Below are 22,171 nucleotides of genomic sequence, written 5' to 3'. Positions count from 1 at the left end.
GGGTAAGCATGGACTATCCAGAACCTTGCCTGAGCATGGTTCTGAATGAAGCACACTACTGAATAGACCATACCAGCAGGTCCTCCATTGGATCTTGAAAAAAACTGACAATGTTTGGTATTCTGCATAGGTAGACCTTTCAGCCATTCCGCCCAAGCCTTAGTCTGAAATCCCCTCACCGATATGGTAATCCCGACTCTCTGACCTGTGCCTGATCTGGTCAACCCCTCGATGACCACACATGGAGCTGCTTTGCTGATTCTGCTCTTTCCCAACCCTTCGCATTGCAAGTGGTAAAGTTTGGCGGCCACACAAATTTAATGTCTAGGTTATGAAGCAAGTTTATACTGTAATGTCCAACAAAAAAAAATGACTTACCCAAATTTTCAACTGTACACCTACTCCAGTCTTTGTCAAGGAATGAGTGATCCACCGCTACTGTTAGGTCACATTATGCAGATGGCTCGTTGATCAGTGGATCATAGGTTGCAGAAAGTCTGTGGCACCTGAGTGCAAGTTCCTTTGTTGGAAAACAAACCTACACATCTTGTTAGCATTCAGGGTATTTGGGAGCTTTTATGTGCTATTTTCTGATTGCAAATAGACAACATAGCCAGCCTGTTTGAATTACCCCCAAACCCATAGTTCTATAAGCCTGCTACGGAGGCTAACATCGTGTGCTTTACTTCTTCTTAGACTAGTATCTGCATTGGAACAATTTCGGTTAGTTTTGGGGCATTTGGCTCCTCGCCAGTTTTGCCTGCAGTAAACGTCGGACTGCAATAGGCAGGGGATCAGGACCAAGCGTACAGCCAATCGATAGGGAATCCAATGTGTTCCTTTGTTCTGAAATGACCCTTCGGAAATTGAATGCGTTTCATTTTCTGCTAGCAGCACGGGAGGGATGGAAGTTAAAAAAACTGGAGGGATGTCTGTGAGTTAGGTGGACGTTTAGGAGGGTCAAGTATTTTCTGCCATATTGTTGTGGTAGGCAAATTTATTTATTCCTTTGGTCTAATTTGGTAACTGCTTTGTTGGCTAGGGATGGATAATATACAGATATGGAGAGTGTTGTACGTGAAATAAATGTAATGGTAAAATATTTGCCATATGTCAGGGGGTATTTTCAGTCAACATTCCATCTAGGGACATCAATTTGGTACCTATAACGTTTTGTACATTGTTTTGAAACTTGAAATACAAATAATATCACATTTCAGTACTAAGGACAGTGGCAGTAAACACTGTAGTCAGGACAATGATATAATGTAGAATGTGTAAGGATTTTTCCTAGACCATCTTTCATTCTTCGTGAGTTTATGTAAAATTAAAAAAAAGATTTAAAATGCAACATTTGACATTTTAGGTTTCTTCTATTGGATACATAATAGTGGTAATGTGATACATGTTTCTCACTCTTAGCAGCCAATTATCTAGACATGGTATTAATAATCCTTTCCGTTTGATTTCAAATGCTTCAGGCAATGTTGGCATCTCTGCAAAAGAAAATCTGCATATTTTGCAGCATTTCTCCATGGCCCTCCCCAAGAGCTTTCTCAATGTCTACGTACAGTCTCCAGAAGTGTCTTGGGAGAAAAATTATCTTTTCTAAAATAAAGAAGGAAGTAATTCATCATCTACAGTTAGATGGAAAGCAATAAGGCCATCTGTCATTCACATGCTTGGACTATCAAAGCTGAAACAAAACAACACAATCCCACAGAGACTATATTGATGAATGGTTTGTTTCATGTCCGTAAATGTGCTATTTAGAAGTCCTGTAGAAGACTGATTTGTGCTCATCGATATAAATTTGGAGCCACAAAAATAATTAAATGTGTAGTCTAATACAATAGTTTGTGTTGAGTGCTTTGACAATGACAATGATTTTAAAGATTAAAATATTTCATATTTTTATAAAAAAAAATAGAAACTTGACTATATTCACCTACTATAGAGACCAAATCTAGTGTTGTAATAGATGTTAAACACGTACAACGATAACAATTTTTCTTGGCATCATGTTTTTTCTTAATCCCAAAATCAAGACATCTAATTGGCATTCCCCTTGTGTTGCCACAGATGTTTTACAGTTTACAAGGGGAATGGACTTTGAAGCAGAATAATGAGCATCAAAAAATTCAGCTTACCGAAATTCCTGAGCGTTTTACTAAATTATGCAGGGTGCATAGGAGGGTATCAAAAATTCAATTGGAGCTGCAGTAAAGTTGTGCGGTCGGATTATGATGGGTTTTATAGGTTAAGTTCTAATCACATGGCACAGTGCTCGTGAGGACGTTTGATGATGATTTAGTTTGGTCTGCTGGGAGAATGGTCTCGTGAGACCGCAGGCCACACCGAGTTAGCTTCTTGTTTCTCGATAACCTGGATAGTGTGTGAGTGTAAGTGTTCTTGGATTTTGAAGAATAGGTGTTACTGAAAGAAAAAATTAGGAAAATAAATCCCAATGACCAGTAGTATGCCAAGTAAACATATAATATTTAGATACGTGGCCAAGTGCAGGTTCAGTTCAGGTCATCCTCTTAGGTTAGGTGGTGGTAAACATCAGAAATACATGCACAGCTCTCTCCAATTTTACCTGCACTAACCTGCATATACCCAGTACACGGACCAGTGCAGGTAGACATCAGAAATACCTGCACAGCTACAATTTACCTGTACTAACCTGCATATACCCAGTACATGGACCAGTGCAGGTTAGGTGCTGGTAGACATCAGAAATACCTGCACAGCTCCAATTTTACCTACACCAATCTGCATATGCCCAGTGCACATGGTACATCGCCAGTGCAAGTTAGGTGCAGGTAGACAACATAAATACCTGCACAGATCCATTTTTTCCTGCACTAACCTAGCACTAACATATACCCAGTACACACACGAGCGCAGGTTATACACAGGTTACGCAGATCCAATTTTACCTGCACTAACATGCATATTCAGATGGGATTTCCATCCCTGGCATAACATGTCACCTTACATTTGTCGTGAAGCTCACGATACAACAAAGGCAGGCCCCAAGGGCCGCCGTGTTTACCAATCACTGACCTGACTGATGGAAAACCTGGTGGGGAAACAGGAACTAATAAAGTCGAGGCAATCCCATGTTTGTGTCGTTCTTGACCCTGTGACATCTCGCAGCATGCGGGGCCTAGATGCTCAGTCTACTGAGAAATTAACTCTAGCTTGTAACAGGGGTAAATACAGAGAAACTACAGCATAACAAGCCAGAATATCCCAGCCTAAATGTACCCAATGCGATGTATACATCTCTATCCCTCTATGGCAGGCTCTACAGACAATGAGCTACCTGCATAAAAACAGGACGGTACGATGCTTTTACAAATCAAATTCAAGCTCAAATTTAATGTAGATTGTAATAGGGTACACTCAGAGAAACTACAGAATAACAAGCCAGAATACCCCTGCCTAAAATGTACCCAATGCCATGTATACATCTCTCTCTCTCTCTCTCTCTCTGATTATCTCAAAAGTCAAAAGACTATGACATAACTGCACAAAAACAGGATGGTACGATGTCTTTACAAATCAAATTCAAACTCAAGTATAAATCCGTCAAAATATGTTGAGTTCAGGTTCAAAGTTCATTGTTCAAAGGACAGATTATGCAATCGTCTTGTACTTTGCCCGCATATTTTTTGTACTTTGTAATAGGGTGCACAGAGAATGCTTCTGCTTAACAGGACAGAATTACCCCTGCCTAGAATGTACAATGTAATGCTGACTCACTTTGGCCTGTTTCAAAGGGACTGTTGTTAGTGTAACAGACCAGAATATGCCGCTTCCTAATATGTTCCCGTGTCTATTTTGGCTGAGGGCGGCATAGTTTTCCACTGGAACTCCCGTGTGTTAAAAGTATTGGTGGGCTGTATCAAAATAGAATAATATGTTTCTAACAGGCATATTTTCTTTCTCTTCTTCTCCAGAACACCATTGGCAAAGTGACTCATAATGTCCACTGGTGATGTCGACCACCTGAAGGCTAATACACAAAGGTCAGTCATACATGCATATTTAACGTGTTATATGCGTGTTTGTTTGTCTGTTTGAACCTTTCTAGAAGGAAAAACATAATTGTTCTCCAAACACATAATGTCAATGACCTGTTCCTTGTTTTAAAATTTATTACATATTCCCCAGTAGTTTGATCAACTTAATGATCTGACGAATTCCCTTATAGTTTCCATCTTAGCGTACATGGAAAAGCTTTTAGTATGAAATTTGCAATAACATTGCCTATGCCAGGCATCACAGAGCTGTTGTTTAATGTTCAGTAATATTTCCAAAGCTAAATGTCACAGGAATACATTTCTTGCATGTTTTCGTGCTGATCTTTTAACTGGTAGAAGGATGAAAAAAATTTTGTTCATAAACTCCTGCTTTAATTTGGTCTGGAGTCGCAAACCAGTTACACTACACAAAAAGTTCTAGTTAATAGCTAGCATTACTTGTTTGCATCAAGCAGTTAAACTTGAGAAAATACTGCATACGTTCCTCCTTTCTTTATCACCAGTGATTAGAACTTGGAGAATCTCTCTTTACATCTTTCAAGGGTGTCATTTACTTCAAACAAGCGCGGTTTAATAATAGAGCAGCGCTTGACTTTCACAGTCGATGCATACACAAAAAGGCTTTCAGTTTTGTGGCTTGAATATCTCTAGCTAGATTCATGAGGTTTTGGGGGTATTTAGAGACTTAGAAACACCATACTCAGTTCCTGCCCTTGGACACGTTATTACTGTTACATATACATGAGCGTGCTTCTAGTATAAGTGGTTCACATAAGGTGCATTAAAGAACTTCAGGGCCAGGGACCTGGCTGATATTGAAATCTAACACTGAGGATTTAATTAGATTTTGGTTGATACCTTTTAGTAAGGGATGACTTGGAGAAAGTATGAGCAGAGGAAATGGGGGGATGATGTGCAGTTGTCAGAATCTGGCCGGAAGCCAGCAGGGTTTATGGGGGTGGCCATAGGGGGAATTCAGGAGGCCGAGGATTCCACGCTTCCTGGCAGTCTGGAATCTCCAATTTCTCCTTAGATTCTGGTTAATACCTTCTCTTTTGGATTGACCTGAAGAATATGTCAACAGATTGCTTATCAGAAAGACGACATTTGACAGCTTCAACCTTTAATGGCTAAACTTTACACATGAGAAGATAATTTTTTTGTTGTTTTCACATTGTCAAAATTTCGTACATTATTTTTTTTTGTTTATTATTCCAACCTCCTGAAAATGACTACCATAAGTCATTATGTACCCCATGCAAGCATACATATGTAACCAAAGCTCTGCATTTATAATATCTGTTTGATACAATCTTGCCTCCAAGTGTCAAAGAACCAAAGAAATAAATTGCCGTTGCCAAAATCCTTGACAGTATAATTTTGTTGTGTCAATAATTTCAAAGTATAATTTGCTTGACAATGTTCTTCTCCCCATGCAGTTACACACACATGTATGCCACCCCATCAGTCACTATCAGTATGCAGAGTCCTGCTGATCTATTGATTTAAAAGCTGCTTTTAATTACTTTCTAATCAAGATTCATGGGTTGTTAATACAGGGGAATCCTTTAAACCTCTGCGGGTGGGGGGCAGGTCTATATCCTAGTTAGTTTATCACTCTTCCTGCCAAATTATGCAATACAGGCACGGCACGAATATCTGTTTTCCTACTTTCTTTTCCTTAGACTCTAAAGGTTCTGGGTTTAAATCTTAAGCAATCCAAAATGCTGTGCCCTTGGTAAATGCACTTTACACCCATTTGCTCTCTCAAGTCAAAATGAACAAGTAAAAATGAAAGCCTAGCATTGGTTACAGTAAGGAATATCCCATCTTTAAATAGAGCTATAATTCGAGCCACTTTGAAGAAAAGTTACGAAAACGAGAACCGGTCCATCTTCAGTTTGACATATTCAAAATGTTAGTCACCTGTTATGCCGGTCATTCCACAAATGTGGTAAATTTCATGAAATAGACAAAAGCATATTATTCCATGTACATTCAGGTTGACTTTGTGCATTTTAATCCCAAATACAATCAGCATGTTTCAATGCGAAGGCTGAACACCCCAGCAGGCTGTGAACAGTCGCTGAGCCTTGATGACTTTCATGAGCGGGGACCATTTAAGTTTAATGGAAGATGTAACACTAATGCACCACTAGGTCCTCTGAGGAAAGGCGGAAGCCGCGCATCCCTCTTTTAACATGGGCATCACGGAACACTACTTTGAGAGGCAATGACCTTCGAATGGTGTACTTAAGTATAAGTAGTTGTTCGGGAGTCGAGGGAGAGCTCTCAAGGTCATGGAATACCTATCTAGATGTACCTTAAGAGTTGTGAGCTTGATATATAACGTACACACCGCTACTCACGAAGGTTATGCAAGTTCCTCCCAGTGTTTCATATTAACCTTCGATTCCATCTTGCTGACACCTTTGAACTGTAGCTGTGGATGCCTTGTGTTTTTCTGGATAAGGAGATAAATAAGAGGATTGGACAGGTAGCAGCAACATTATGTGCCAACAAATATTTACTCAAGCAGCTGTATATGATTTGGAAACGATCAAACGTTTCAGGTAGCATCCTCTACCTTTCGTCATTGACACTAGAGAGAGAAAATCAGGTATATAAGTGCTAGAGTAACTTTTTTTGGGGGGGAGGCGTATTGCCTGGATGTCAAACCTTCACCGACGTAACAAATACTAATAGGTGCAAACTTTTCTATCAAGCTCTCTTTTTCATGTTCATGGTTTCATGAAGTTACGCAAATCCAAGAACCAATGAATCAACTTGCTGCAGCCTTTACCACACTTCCATTACCAAGGATAAGTTGGCATTTGCATGGCAGCTGCCCAACTCTGATTCTGATGTGTTTCTCCATGTTAGGATGACAAATTACCCTCCAGCTTCCATCTAGGAGTTTAGCCACCGGAATGTCATCTTACCTGCAATCCTGATGAACAGCATTTCTTATGGAAATGAAGGCCTTTGAGGTAGTACATCTTTCCAAGCAGAAATTTTATGCCATATGAACATCATTTCAGAACGCTGATCAGGATTTCAAAAGCAGGCTCAAAAATGACAGGAAAGTTATGAATATCTAGTGTCTCTATGGTAACTGTAATGATTTTCCAATTCTGACAATATACTGTTAGATACAAAATGGAAGGAAGACAAATAACGAGTATGAACTTCCAAAACATTTGTCCAGGTAAAAAAAATGGGGCATATAAATATCACTTAGGGTCCCAGTTTTAAACTAAAGCTGACTTTAAATTGAAGGGAAAGTTATGAATAAAGGATTTTCTTGAGATAATTGTCACATTTATATATTTGAAATCGGACTGAGCCCAATATCTATTCAATCTATTTATTCATTTAGCTATACAGTACATTGTCTTGAAAATAATATATGTGTGAGTTAATTGTTTTCTTTCAGACTTGCTAAGAATTTACAGGCAATGTCTCTTTTATTGTTCTTGTTTTGTCTCTGGTGATATGAAATATGAGCGAGTGAAATAACATGCCTGGAATGGATTTCATTTGATAACCTTTGGAGAAGAAACTCTAATTTCCCTGCTGAATTTCTTGCAGAGTTTTAATGATCTCTCAGTTGAAAATGTCATTAACTTTGGGGCAGACCACTGCGATGAAACGTGGGGGTTGCATAAAAATGGAAAGAGAGAGTAACTGATTTTATTGGTCCCACTGCTTCGTAGACCTACTTCAGGCTTTAACAGTTCTTGGTTCTTATGATTTTTAAAAGGATAAAAATGCAGGAAAGGGACAATATGGCTTCTTTAAAAATAGAAGCCATAGGGAATAATGTTGCATATTACTACATTTAATGCCTGAAACTTTGTGAACTGTGTACATTGTAGGATTTTCTGTCAAACTCTCTTCCATGTCAAAATAGGAAAGAGAATTACCAAGTAATCTCAATCTTGTTCTCTGTGTCACTGCAAGATAAAAAATATACGATCTGTTGCTTTGAAAAGCATTTAGGTTCATTGTACCGTAAAATTCCCCTAGTTCTTTTCAACAAAAGCAATAAACAGTGTTCCTCAGTCCTAAGGTCTGCAACCCTTAACAGTAACAATATGTTGAATGTCTAACTCCCAACCTCTTGGTCCAGAGGAAGGGTTGCTAACCACTGGACTACGCAAACCGCATCAATGTCGATACTCCAATTTAGCATTACCTTCTAAAAGCCTATATCCAAGGAATCAAATAGCTCTGGCCTTAACATACCCCTTTAGGAAGCGTTTTATTGACTTTTTTATTATCATTCTCACCGCACATTGGTATGTCAAAATTTTCCAATAGTATTGAGCTAAGGGGTTACCATACAATGTATACCACAATTTTACTGTTTTTAGATGTTCCATATTGGCTCATTGTGTGAATAGTATGAAGGTCTAGTGAGTATAGATTTCTCTGCAAACCAGATATAGTTAGCTATTTGGGTGCAGAGATTTTGACTCCTACATTACAGAGAAAAAACATGGTTACAACTTGAAAAAGACAAACATTTTCAGAGAATTATAGAGATGAATTTTCCTTAACGCTTACTAGTCACTACTACAATATATGCAGGTAGAGGTCAGTAATTTTTGGTAAAAATAAGCCCACTTTACGCCATTATTTTAACTCATTGCCCCACAACCTATACCTAGCCAAATGGCTATATGTGTACCTCAGCAGGCTGATTGTTAATGCAAAATTTGTGTTGTAAAAATATGTGCCACTGTAACAGCAGATAAATGAAATCATTATCACATCTACAAGGCGTAAAACATTGCTTTGGGATGACATAAAATGACAGCAGCATTATCACTACAGTAACCGTACGATGTTTATGTCCCAGTTATTTCTAATGACAACCAGCATGATGCTACACAATATTAGGTTCTAACCTAGCTAAAGTCTTATAGAATTTTTACAACCTAGAGGGCTGTCAGAAGGTTGCAGTTGCTGTTTTTAATTGTTTTCAAATATTTAGGCCTCATTTATTATTAAAACCCCCGTGAGAGCCATGGTGATTGGCAGGTATCATTAAAGTAACTGACAGGAAGGCAAGTTTGATGAAGCATGCCGTCAGTTACAACTGGGTCCCGCGAGGGTCTGTATGCGGTCCACTGGAATACTCCTTTTACTGTTTCACCTGGTCCAGCAATATTTGAATTTTTAATCTTCTAAGCGTCTTTTTAAATGCTTTCCGGTCAACTCCTAACAGATGAAAGCTTTCTTCCCAACTACTACTTTAAACAAAATCTGATGATTAAAGCTATTTTTGACATATCATATTCTGCATGACTTGGCAGTTTTAACAAGACATGTATTTTTGGGGTTAGGGTTAGTCACAAATTTGTTTCTACGTTACATTTTTATATCATCAGATCCTTTATTATTCAAAACCAGACTCCCCGATGTCACTGGGTTCAAAATTCAAACATCATAGGCACCCTAATGGTGTATTGTTTTGTGTGAATTTTCATTCCACAAGTCAAAAATACAGTAAACTCTAGAAATGAATTCCATGTACAGTGTTCATGAAATCAGACTTCCTTGTCACTGGGTGATTCCGGTGCTGCCCCAAACTTCCTGTGCGCCCTAATGGTGTATTGTTTTGGGCGAATTTCGCAAGTCACAATTTTTGTCTAGAGTACATTTTTATCGTACAATGTTCATGAGATGATGCTTAACCAGACTCCTTGACTCTAGATTACATAATTATGTACACTTTATCAACCCTTGTCACTGGGTTCAAAATTCCGGTGTCGCCCAAACTTCATGTGCGCCCTAATGGTGTATTGTTTTGGGCGAATTTCGCATTCCGGCGGCATCCTCCCCCAAATGGGGTTTTGACCCTCCCGGAATCCAATAATCCATCACTTATCTCTCCTTCCCAATTCCGTCTGGGCCCGCTGCCGGTACTTCCCCCAAAAACGCTGCGGGAACCGTCTGAAATATCACTACTATAACACTGCAGTGTTAGGAAATTCCCCGCCTCGTCAGTGTGTGCATTTCATGGAGCTAGCACGTCGTTAGTCGTATGATGATGAGGCGGCGTAGCGGCAGCTACAGAGGCCTGGTGTTGGCCATGGCTACGACGCTGTCGAGAAGTGGGCATCCCGTAAGGCCAGACCTACCACCAACACCAGCAACACACCCATTCACTGATGTGTGCGAGGATTCCTGCCCCGAATTGGTCTAATCAGCTATCTCCGGACCCAGCAGAAGAGAACCAAGGCATTGGCCATCCTCGACCACGAGAGACAAACAAGAATGGCAGCAATGAGGGGTGCAGGTGCTGGAAGGTGCAGGGAGGGTGGCCCGTCCTAGTATAAGCACGTCCTGTGGCCCCACTGTGGATGGATAATGGCTGCTTCCCCCGGTCCCTACACGTAAGTTCCATTTCGCTAAGTGCAGCCTCGTTAGCTCGTGTGTCCTCGTTTGTGTGCTGCTTTGCTGCGGGATGTTTTCCCCATTGCTGTTATGAAGGTATTACTGAACTCATACAGATATCCTACGTGTATTACCGTTTTCCCTTTTTTTTACATCCAGGTCCTGTAGCCCAGGTTAATGCATTGCTCTAGGCCCTACATAAGGGTCCAGAAAATGGTCAAATTCCTTAGTGTGCTGCAATGCTGCCGGATGTTGGATTTTCAGATTTTCCCCACTGCTGTTATGCATGGGGGTATTACTTAACTCAAACAGATACTCTACTTATATAAACGTTGTTCCCCAATTCTAAACATCCAGTGTTTGTAGCATAGGTTAGTGCATTGCTCCAGGCTCTACAAAAGGGCCATGAAAATGGCTGTCCTATTGCTTGGACTCAGATGTAGTCAGGTCTTCTACATGTATCACCTTTTTTTTCTAATTCTACATATTCATTATTTGTAACCCAAGTCAGTTAATGCCTCTATTCCTACAAACTTGAGCCAACTGGAAGGTACCAAAAGAGGCTAAGTCGCTATTACATAACACAAACAGATCTAGCCAGTCTTCTACATGCATCACCTTTGTTATATATTATACATACATTATTATGTTATATTATATATATAGTTCCTTTCAATTTCATACAGCAATTGTTTACAGTCTAGGTTAGTAGTTTATACTGTAGTTAATACGCAGAAAGGTCCAGTTACAGGCTGCTGTGTTATCATGTCTATGGCCCTTTCTACCTGGGAATAGATGGAATCAACAAACATAAGCTATTGACCAGGCTCGCCTTCAAATGTGGGAAGATATCAGCGTGCGCTATTGCAGTAATTCATGGACGCTCCGCGGGTTGAAAACCAGCAATATCCCCCGGTTTTACGAGTGGCCATCCATAGCGTGGGTTTAGTATGGCGGTCTAACGATGGGTCATCTGACATAGCCATCTGTTCATGCTAGCAGCGGTGTTCCCAGTGCAGACTCATCAAATCTGTCTGCTGCTTCCGTTGGTAAAATCTGAGGCGCGTTTTGTGTGGTTTAAGGGTTCTAGTTCTGTGCAAGAAAGTACCATTGCAACCAGGTAACTTAAAGGTACAATGTTAGTGCTATGATCCATAATTTTATCACTAAAAATACTGTCTATTAGCCAGACTGATTAAATCTGTCTCCTGCTTCCGTTGGTCGGAGGCGCTTTTTCTGTTATTAAAGGGTCAATGGAAGAAAGTACAACAATTGCAAGGAACCAGGCAAGGTGCATTGTTCATTGTCAGTGCTATGGTCCAGAAATTCTGTCATTTAAAATAACGTCCTTTCCCAGCCTGATCAAATCTGTCTCCTGCATCCTTTGGTCAAATCTGAGGCACATTTTGTGGGGTAAGGGTTGTAGTTTTTTGTAAGAAGGCACCATTGCATGGTAGATTGTCTGCTATCCAAGAATTGTATCACTATGAAAATACTGACACAGTCATCTGTACAGCCTAGCAGCGGTCTGCCGAGCCCAGACTGATTAAATCTGTCTGCTGCTTCCGTTGGTCAAATCTTAGGCGCTGTTAAAGGGTCAATGTAAAAAGGCACAATTGGAAGTAACCAGGTAAGGTGCATTGTACATTGTCAGTGATATGATACAGAAATTCTGTCATTAAAAATACCTTCCTTTCCCAGACTGATCAAATCTGTCTCCTGCATCCGTTGGTCAAATCAGAGGCTAGCTTTGTTTGGTTAGGGTTCTAGAAGGCACCATTACAAGGTACATTGTCTGCTATCCAAGAGTTGTATCACTATAGAAATATCACATATATTTCTATATCACGCTTCTCAATACTCACGCTTCTCAATACAGACTACATGTAGTAACTGAAACGATGATATTTTGCAGATTTTGTTCTTTATGTGGTATACATTATAAGTAATACCAGTACATTTCATCACTGTGCACTCTGTGCATTAAGTTGCTAGAATGCCTCTACATGGCATTGCGTATTCCGTATCATCATCATGGCTGAATACGATATGGACATTTTGGATTGTATGGTTAGCGGTATTTGCTAATAAGAATTATCGTCAGCCGGTGTGTTATACTGGTGGATTACGCCGAGCGCACGGATACAGAATCTGATACAGATTGCAGCATATCAGTTCTATACCATTGCTGTCTCCTGTGTATGAATTATATAGCTAGAATGGCACTTTATCACGCCAGCTGGATATGATATCTTTCTGGTTGAACCAGCACGGCTTATCAGCACTTAATGTATCTCTTCAGTGGATGGGCCCCTTTTTGCTATTCTGCGTAAGTGCAGGCATTTGTTTCTGCCAAGGCCCTTGTTTGTTGTAATATCTCCTGCAATAATTCTCAATTTATCGCAAATGCGCCAACAAATCATCATTATCTTTCAGCCCCTGACCAAAATTCTTCTTAGATTGTTAGCATGAGCATTTTTAATGCCTTGAGGTGGTGCAAAGATACGTCAACTTTGTGTACTCAAATGTTAATTGTACTTTTTTGTTGTGTGGTGCTGTTAATGTAAGTTATAAACTTGAGTGCAGCGCGACACTGTCACTGTCCTTGTTATGTTTTAATGTCTTGATGAATATGAATAAAACAAAAATTCTTACCCAGAAGACGTGTGAAAAAACAATCTCATCTGAGATAATTAGACAATGCTTTTTAAATTTTACGAGGTATGACAAGTGGTTAGAAAATCTCTCAACCGTTATACGATGTTACCACATAAATCGCTATAACTGATGTGCTTTCTGGTACACTCATCCATACGTTTTCCATCTCTCAGTGGACACATGTAAACAACAGACGGCAGACCGAACTAAAAGCTTTGCATTCCGTATTATCATTGTGATAATGGTTTCGGGTACCATAAGTTTTGTATTCCTCTGTGAATATTTATATTGAATGCATATCAACAACATTGCAAGACAGCAAACCATCTTGAAAGCTTTGTATTTTGTGCTGTCATTATGATTTCAGGTACACTAATGCTCTTTGTCAATATAAAATGTACATGTCAACAACACGCATCCGTCCTATTATTATTAGGATTTCAGGTACACTCAACACAGCCATAAGATATCAATTTCTTTGTGAATATACAACGTACATGTCAACAACATTGCAAGATAGCAAACCAACCTAAAGTATTCTGTACTACTATCGATATGAATTTCTGGCACACTCGGCCCATTCCTAATGACAAATACAAGTCAACAGCGTCGGGCAGATTGCAAACCAATCTAAAAGGTTTGCTCCCATCTTATCATTATGAGAATGATTTCTGGTACACTCAGGTACACATGTCAACAACATTGCAAGACTGCACATCCAGCATAAAAGCTTTGCATTCCGTACTATATGTCCCCCATCCCTAATGGTGGATACACGTCAACAGCATCGGGCGATTGGAAACCAATCTAAAGCTTTGCATTTATTCGTGAATATACAATGTACATGTCAACAACATTCCAAGACCTAACCCAACCTAAACGGTTTGCATTCTGTACTATCGTTATGATTCCTGGTACACTCAGCCCATTCCTAATGGTTTATACACGTCAACAGCGTCGGGCAGATTGCAAACCAATCTAAAAGGTTTGCATTCTGTCTTATCATTATGAGAATGATTTCAGATACACTCAGGTACACATGTCAACAACATTGCAAGACTGACTGCAAACCAGACTAAAAGGTTTGCATTCCATACTTTCGTCATGATTTCTGGTACACGCTGCCATACGTTTCCATTCCTAATGGTGGGTAATAAATTGAATACGTATCAATATTGCAAGACTGGTGAAAATTTATATCTTATACATGTCAACAACATTGCAAGACTGCAAATCCAGCCTACAAGGTTTGCATTCCGTGGTATTATCATGATTTCTGGTACACTTAGCCCATCCCTAATGGCGGATACACGTCAACAGCTTTGGGTAGATTGCAAACCAATCTAAAAGGTTTGCATTATTTTGTGAATGTACAGTGTACATGTCAACAACATTCCAAGACCTAACCCAACCTAAAAGCTTTGCATCCCATACTATCGTTATGATTTTTGGCACACTCAGCCCATTCCTAATGGCGGATACACGTCAACAGCCTGGGCAGATTGCGAACCAATCTAAAAGGTTTGCATTACCCGGTATGGCGATGATTTAGCTGTAAAACGGAATAGTTGGAAAGAAAATCCCCGTCCCATTTCGCGCTCGCGCCCCATTAAAGCAGCGGTAATGTGATTTGGTTGAATTAGGGCACTCCGGCGGTTCACACCATTTGGTATGGCCGGGGTGTCTATGATTTATTCAGGTACCCATTCACGCCACACGCCCCGGTGTTTTATCAATATGTTTGTTGTGCAGGCCAAAGCATCTTAATCCATTGTTTCTCGAATCCACCCACTTACTGGCTTGCAAAGTAGTTTTTAAAACGTTCTGAATCAACTGAATTGCTATTACATAACACAAACATTTGGTATGGCCGGGGTGTCTATGATTTATTCAGGTACCCATTCACGCCACACGCCCCAGTGTTTCATCAATATGTTTGTTGTTCAGGCCACAGCAGCTTAATGCATTGTTTCTCAAATTTGCCCTCTAAATTTGTTTCTAACTTTTTTTTAATGCAACTATTTTCGCCCTTGTATTCCTAGGTATTACAGTTTTCCATCTGTCAATGCAGTGACCGGGGTGTCTATGATTTATTCAGGTTCCCATTCACGCCACACGCCCCAGTGTTTCATCAATATGTTTGTTGTTCAGGCCACAGCAGCTTAATTCGTTGTTTTGCGAATCCAAACCCTTAGATTTTTTTCTGAGTTGCCAAGTGAATTTAATGAAAGGTTCTCAAACAACTCCAAAATGGTCATATTTTGGACTTTGAGTTCCTAGCTATTACAGTTTTCCATCTATCAATGCAGTGGTAAATTTAAAATTGTTTGAATCATAAACCAACTTAGTGTGTTGCCTACATGGCTCAAATCATAATATTTGGGCTTATCATGTGATGATTAGTATCTACATGTCAGTCAGTCCACATGTAAGGATGTATCCTATGACAAAATCAGGCCAGTTGGACAGTTAAGACAAGACTTTTATCCCTACAATGACCCCGAAAGCTCACCTAAAAGCTCATTAATTTCTAATTGGAAACCCACACCCTGATACCAGTCTGGGTAATTTAACCATGTGTCCTTTGATTTTTTGTGTATTTATATAAATCCAACATGGTTGTAGTTAACGTTTTGCATCTTGATTCTATACTGCCATGTAGTTTGTTATGAATGTTCCTAGGGTTCCTAGAAATGGGAATCAGGTAACTTCATCTGCAGGGCCTATCGTTAAGATCAATAAATGAATAAAATGCAGGCATCGCTAATGATGTGGACCACAGGAGTTGCAGACATTTTTTTTCTCTCGTTTTAACAGTTAGGAACACATATGGTTATGATAAATATCTCTGACTCATTTTGTGCCAATGAGTTAATATAAGGAATTACCTGAAGTTGGAGTGTTCAGTACCAAGGACAGTACTATAATTATGCCCTAGTATATGCACTACTGCACTCAGTTTTATTAGGTGAATACAATAATATTTAAATTTACTCCCTTCCATATGCTTTCATGTTGCCTGCCTGCCTGCTGTATTTTCCCTTGAAATGTTCGAGAACCACGGAAATATGTTGGCTTGGCCTGGTGCATTGAGTAAATGATGTCTTTTGACTTTAGAAATTCCCCACTGAGTCCATAGTTGACATACAGGAGCCAGCATAACACAGGCAGCCTAGGGAGTCTAGTGTTTAGGAAATGTTCCTACTGAGTCCATATTTAAAATATGGGACCAGCATATATAACATAGGCAACCTGGGGAGTCTCCAGTTCACACAGCTATCCTACAGACACCCCAGGGAATCCTATCAGTAACGTGTACCATTTGAGTACCCTAAACCTGTGTACAAGGTGTCATGCTGCAAAAGAACCAATTCACACTGGCTAAAGAGTAACACCATTACTTTGACGCCTACAGTGAAAACATAACAGCAAGGGATGAAGAATTTTCGCACCTAGATCCGTAGGTGTTGTTTGTAGCATATTCAGGGGACGCTGTCGGCAGGCGCTCGGCTATACCGACACAATTTAGATGCTAATGGAGTGTTAGGGTGTGTGTGCCGGATTAAATGGATGGGGATGAACAGCTTCAGTTCAGGAACGGCGGTGACAAAGCAATCAGAAATGAGGTACTTTTAGAACCAGGGTAGATTTTAGGACTCTTTTAGGCCACATCAGTTGAATTCCTTGGCTTTTGGAAGCAAAAAAAAGCAGCAAGAAAACGAGAGAAGAATAGATCTTTCAGAGGAAACCTCACATGTGACAACATTTGCTCCTTAAAACCATGTTTCAGTTCAGGTACGTCGGTGACAAGGCTATCAGAAAGGAGGTACTTTTAGATGTAGGGTAGATTTAGTAAGATTTTAGGTCACACTAGGCGATTTTCTTGGTTTTCGGATGCAAAAAAAGCAGCAAGGCGACAACAGGAAGAATACTAGTATATAGCAGAGTAGACCCCCAAAATTTGACTACATTTGCTCCGTGAAACCATTAAAAGCAAGGTACAGACTTACCCTCAAAACTACGCTAATCTTCTAGCTCTACAGCATTTTCTAAGATCCCAGAGCTAACAAATTGAATGGGTGTGGTTTAAACTTCAGAAGAGCAGGCAATCCAAAAGGTTATCTGTAATTGGTTTGCTCTATCAGTCTGCATGTTGCCTGTTCAAATTTCTAGCAGAAAATTGCTGATCTTTATATTGTAGGAAAGACCCGTGATTAAAACTAGGCCTGTTCACACACTGCCAAATACACTTATTTTCTCAAGTGTAACATACTAGTTTAAGTGCACTTGGAAATTGAAGTAATTTTGCTACAAGTCAAACTGTATGACAACCACCTATACCTTGTGTAATATCTTGCACTGTACTATCAACTACCATCGTTAATTGTCTCTCTGATAATATTCAGACTGCCATATACACTGTCTTTACTCAAGAAGTGCAACGTACTAGTTTAAGTGCACTACTTGGAAATTGAAGTAATTTTGCTATAAGTCAAACCGTATGACAACCACCTCCCCATGTATAACATATTGCACTATTAACTTCCATCGTTAAGTGTCTTTCTGATAATATTCAGACTGCCATATACACTGCATTTTCTCAAGTGCAACGCAGTAGTTTAAGTGCACTACTTGGAAATAGAAGTAATTAAGCTGGAAGTCAAACTATGTGACAACCACCTCTTCCTTGTGTAATATCTTGCACTGTACTATCAACTACTATCGTTAATTGTCTCTCTGATAATGTTCAGACTGCCATATACACTGTCTTTACTCAAGAAGTGCAACGTACTAGTTTAAGTGCACTACTTGGAAATTGAAGTAATTTTGCTGGAAGTCAAAGTGTGTGACAACCACCTCCCTATGTATAATATCTTACACTATCAACTTCCACCGTAAAGTTTCCCACTGATAATGGCCCCAGATTACAGTGGCAGTGATGTCAGCAGAAAACCATTTACGGAACAAACGGTTAAAAGTTTCTCGTGAAAGAAGCTTAATTCTAAGCTGTCAGATCGACCCTCACCTTGAAATGACTAGGCTTGGTTTCTATCGGGTAATAAAGGACCATATGGCATCGTACATTAAACACATTAAAGAGAGTGATGCTATAAAAGGGGTCGCATAAACTATATAGTATGAAATGAAAGCACATAAAGCTCAAATGCAGGGCTGCACACATGGCATACAGAACAGATCTGGCTGACAGGAGTGAGCAGGGCTCGAAATTAACTGTGTCCCGATGGCCAGGGACCACTAAAATTTAAACTGGGACAGCTAAAACGACAATTTGGGGCATTTTGGGGACAATAGAAAAGTAGTCAACATCAGAATGTCAGCCCTTCTTTTGTTTGGCTCCAGAAAAAGCTACCCCAAATTTCCCGTTTACTCTACAATCATAGCGCGCCTGGAAGTCAGAATGTAGGCAAAATAAAGAAGAGGTCTGGCTGCCACGTCAGGGCTTGAAATTCAACCTAAAATATTGGGTGCACAAAATAAATTGGGTGCACCATATAAGTACTATGTCAACAAAAGCTAATTATGTTTCATTTCTAAACAAAGGTAGTACAAGAATCATTAATGATTTCACTATTTTTGACACTTAGATGTTAAAGGTATGCTGCATGTATACATCTTGCTATACATTAACATACAAAAATTTTTGCTGCATTGGTGCACCCACAAGAAACAACTGGGTGCACAACTCCAAAATTTGGGAGCACTAAGGTGCACATGTATTTCAAGCCCTGCAGGAGTGAGGTTGTTCTTTCATGCAATGAGCAATGAATCGATCGCTTCTGATAACTTCCGTTATGGCAATTCGCCAAGAAGACAAATTTGGCATCGCTGGAGGCAAGTATTCACGTTCATATACTTGAATTTCATGTTAAAAAAGAAATTTTGTTTCGTCAAATAGACACACAAAGAAGTGAATTTGATTTGCCTCATTTGATGTATGCTGCGTCACGTTTTCAAGTTAGAAAAATTAAAATATATCTGTACATATATGTAAAACTCTATAATACAGCATCAGTAGTCCCTACTATATGCATACTTCAGGTGTTCAAGACATTCTGAAAAAGCCTCAATAATAGTTTTCTTAATGTCTTAATTACCCAGAGGGGTAATGAGCGTTAATGTTATTCTTTTTGTATACACCCAAATACGCAAAGTATGAGATTGTTGGTCGTTATCGTCAAATTCTTTTAAGAAAAAAATGCATCTTTCTTACAACCATACATACACAGCTGTCACTGACTGAAAATACGACCCATTGCCAATAATCCCATGTATAATTCCACATCATAAATTAATTGCCCGTTCCTAATAGCCCGCATAACACTATCCCATAAAGAGGAAATCACATGTAAAGCTTATCCAGATGCTGATCCTCTTTAATGCTACGGTTAGGCGAGAAATTACAGATGAGACAATCAACTCTGATGAAATTGTAATCCTGTGTGGTAGAAATGAAATACAGCCTGGCATTATCTGTCATGTGGTGCCATGTACATTGCATAAGAGGATTTGTCTGAATAGAAACGTGTACAGAAAGACTTGCCAGAATGAAAAACGGACTACAATGGGTCTGGTGATTTCTGTATCTCTCAAGTCAGTATAACCGCCCATCAGGTAACACAACAGCTTCTGTATCTGTATTATATAACCAGTATAACCGCCCTTCGGCGTAATACACCAGCTTCGCAGGCACCTGCCAGTTGGCGTAATGAAACCTTTATGAAATTTGTTGATATCTTTAACTTTCATGTGATTCAGTCTAGTTGTTCTGTCAGTGTCAGAAATACCTGTAATAACCTGCATAAAGCAAGTACATGGACCAATGCAGGTCGAAATGAGAAATACCTGCACATCTCCAATTTCACATGCATGTGCAGGTAGTCTTTCACGCTCTGGGTACTGAATAGTTTAATATACCCTAACATGGCGCTACACTGGGAGTTGGTAAACCTAAGGAGTTGAAGACGCGCAAAACTTCATGAAATTTTTAATGATATTTCTAACTTCTATGCGATTCATTCTAGTTCTTGTGTCAGTGTCAGATATACCTACTAAATAGATGAACGAGTGAGGGTAGAAATGAGAAAGACCTGCACAGCTCCAATTTTACACAGCTTCAGTAATGAATAGTTTAATATACCCTAACATGGTAGTGCTACACTGGGAGTTGGTAGTACCTAATGAGTTGAAGTCGGGGATTTGCTGACTGGTGAGTTTGGAGGATGATTTGTGCTGCTGGGAGGTAAACAGAGACGCGGCGTCTCAGTGCGGAATTGTCTGTATAATAGGATTTACGTACAGCCAATACTGACTGTGTAGTCGTCTGATGAGGTACATACATCATTCTATTCTTTAGGCCATGTTGAGTTGATTATTTGGATGACATCCTCTGGGAGCCTCAGATCTAGTGTAAGCGTAAGAACAAAATGGCAAATATTGCCTCGAGGTTCATATAGCATTCCAGGGGTCTCTCCACGGTCTTTTCTAGGGAAAAATCAGCGAATTTGCATGAAAATGCTATTAAAGGGAAAACCCTAAATTTCAACTTTTGGGGAGGGGTGCTAGGAAAATGGTGAGAGGGGGAGCACCCTTACTTCATTGCTTGGGGAGAGCCCTGCATTCTTCTATAGGCCATGTTGATCTTATTATGTGGACGACATCCTCTGGGAACCCAACAAAAGTGATGCGAGTGTGCGAATGAAAATAATGGCTAAAAAAAGTTGCCTTCAAACCTCCAGGTAAGTGATCATGAAGGTTGAGCAAATGACTAAACATACACGGCATGGTATGTTAAATAATAGACTCTTCGTTTTTGTTTCTTCATTCTTTTATATTTTTCCTAGTTACATGCATAGGTAAACAGCTAAAGAAGACGTTGAACTCCAATAAACATTCTACTCCTGCTGCCTAACCCCAATATATGGTGCAAAATGGCTACTACAGCAAGCCAGAGTCTAAAGTACATAACATTAGAATCACATCAGGTAAGGCTGAACCTATACTAATGGACCTTTCAGAAGGGAAATGACATTGTCCTTGGGGGAACTTCAAGGTCAACTACACTTGACCTTGACATTAGAAGGCTCAGGTGGTACAGACACCGAAGGGATTATGGGAAAATGGGGACTGATGGAGGGGACATCATGTTGTCTGTACTTGAAGGGCGCCTGAGGGACCGACTGTGATCTCACATGTGTGAACTAAATATGGAATGATGAAAACACTACAGGGAAGACAGGTACTTGGAATTCCTGCCTTGGGGCCAGAAAAATTTAATTTTTTTTTCAGACTTTAAAAGGATAGTTCCTAGTGAATTCTTTCATCAGTGACAACTTTGGAAGGATAAGGATACTAACCTCCAAATTTTCGATGGCTATCAGTCCATCTTGTTCACGGAGTGGCCTAATCTCGCGAGAGCGCGAGACTAGGCCCGAGACTTGCATCGGTCTGTCGGGTCCCACCCCCCGTCGCCTCCCTCCGAAGTAAGGGTAAGTAAGTCTTGGGGAGGTCCCAACCTTCTGTCCGGTTTAGCTTGGCACCTTCCAACTGTATGTGCACCGCTTCCTTAATCTTCCTATGTGGGTTACGAGACTCTTGATCTATGATTTCAATAATGTCAGAGATGGGCCTGGTAGTGATGTTGTGACCAGCCTGGAGTTGGTGTTGACTTAATGCAGATTTGCAGTCTTTCTGGTGTAATGACTTTTGGTGTTCAGAAGTCCTTTCCCCAAGTGACCGCTCAGTTTCACCAACGTAAACCTCCCCGCACTCTTCACACTTGATCTTGTAGATCACACCGCACTTCTCACCAGGTGCTAGAGGGTCCTTGGGTCTCACAAGGGCATTACGTAAGGTGAAGCCCGGTTTGGAGTACAGGCTCACATTGTGTTTTGCATATACACGCTTCAACCTCTCTGTAACTCCATGTATGTAGGGTAGAACCACGTAACTCGCTGGGAGTTGTTCTTGTTTTCCAGTCTTACTCTGTTCCTTGCTACTTTTGTCCTTTCTGGAGTTGTTTTCCCCCTCCTTCAGGG

At 40.0% G+C, this 22,171-nt stretch overlaps 2 protein-coding genes across 2 annotated transcripts in view; one reads left to right on the top strand and one right to left on the bottom strand.

Moving 5' to 3' along the window:
• The first annotated feature begins 3,913 nt into the window (after positions 1 to 3,913).
• The window catches only part of LOC109463593 (leucine-rich repeat-containing protein 4B-like), a 34,814-nt gene continuing 16,556 nt past the window's right edge, over positions 3,914 to 22,171 (top strand). Inside the window, exon 1 of the mRNA XM_019760450.1 lies at positions 3,914 to 4,037. The gene's annotated coding sequence lies outside the window, so the exon portion shown is untranslated. The remainder of the gene's footprint in view (positions 4,038 to 22,171) is intronic.
• The window catches only part of LOC109463556, a gene marked incomplete at its 3' end in the record, with an annotated part of 1,692 nt that continues 1,404 nt past the window's right edge, over positions 21,884 to 22,171 (bottom strand). The window contains exon 3 of the mRNA XM_019760396.1: positions 21,884 to 22,163. Coding sequence (XP_019615955.1) covers positions 21,884 to 22,163 — 280 coding nt within the window. The remainder of the gene's footprint in view (positions 22,164 to 22,171) is intronic.

This window comes from Branchiostoma belcheri, unplaced genomic scaffold (assembly GCF_001625305.1).
Source record: "Branchiostoma belcheri isolate BF01 breed outbred unplaced genomic scaffold, Haploidv18h27 scaffold128, whole genome shotgun sequence".
NCBI lineage: Eukaryota > Metazoa > Chordata > Leptocardii > Amphioxiformes > Branchiostomatidae > Branchiostoma > Branchiostoma belcheri.
Note: the sequence above shows the minus strand (reverse complement) of the source record. Positions and strands in the feature narration are given on the sequence as shown.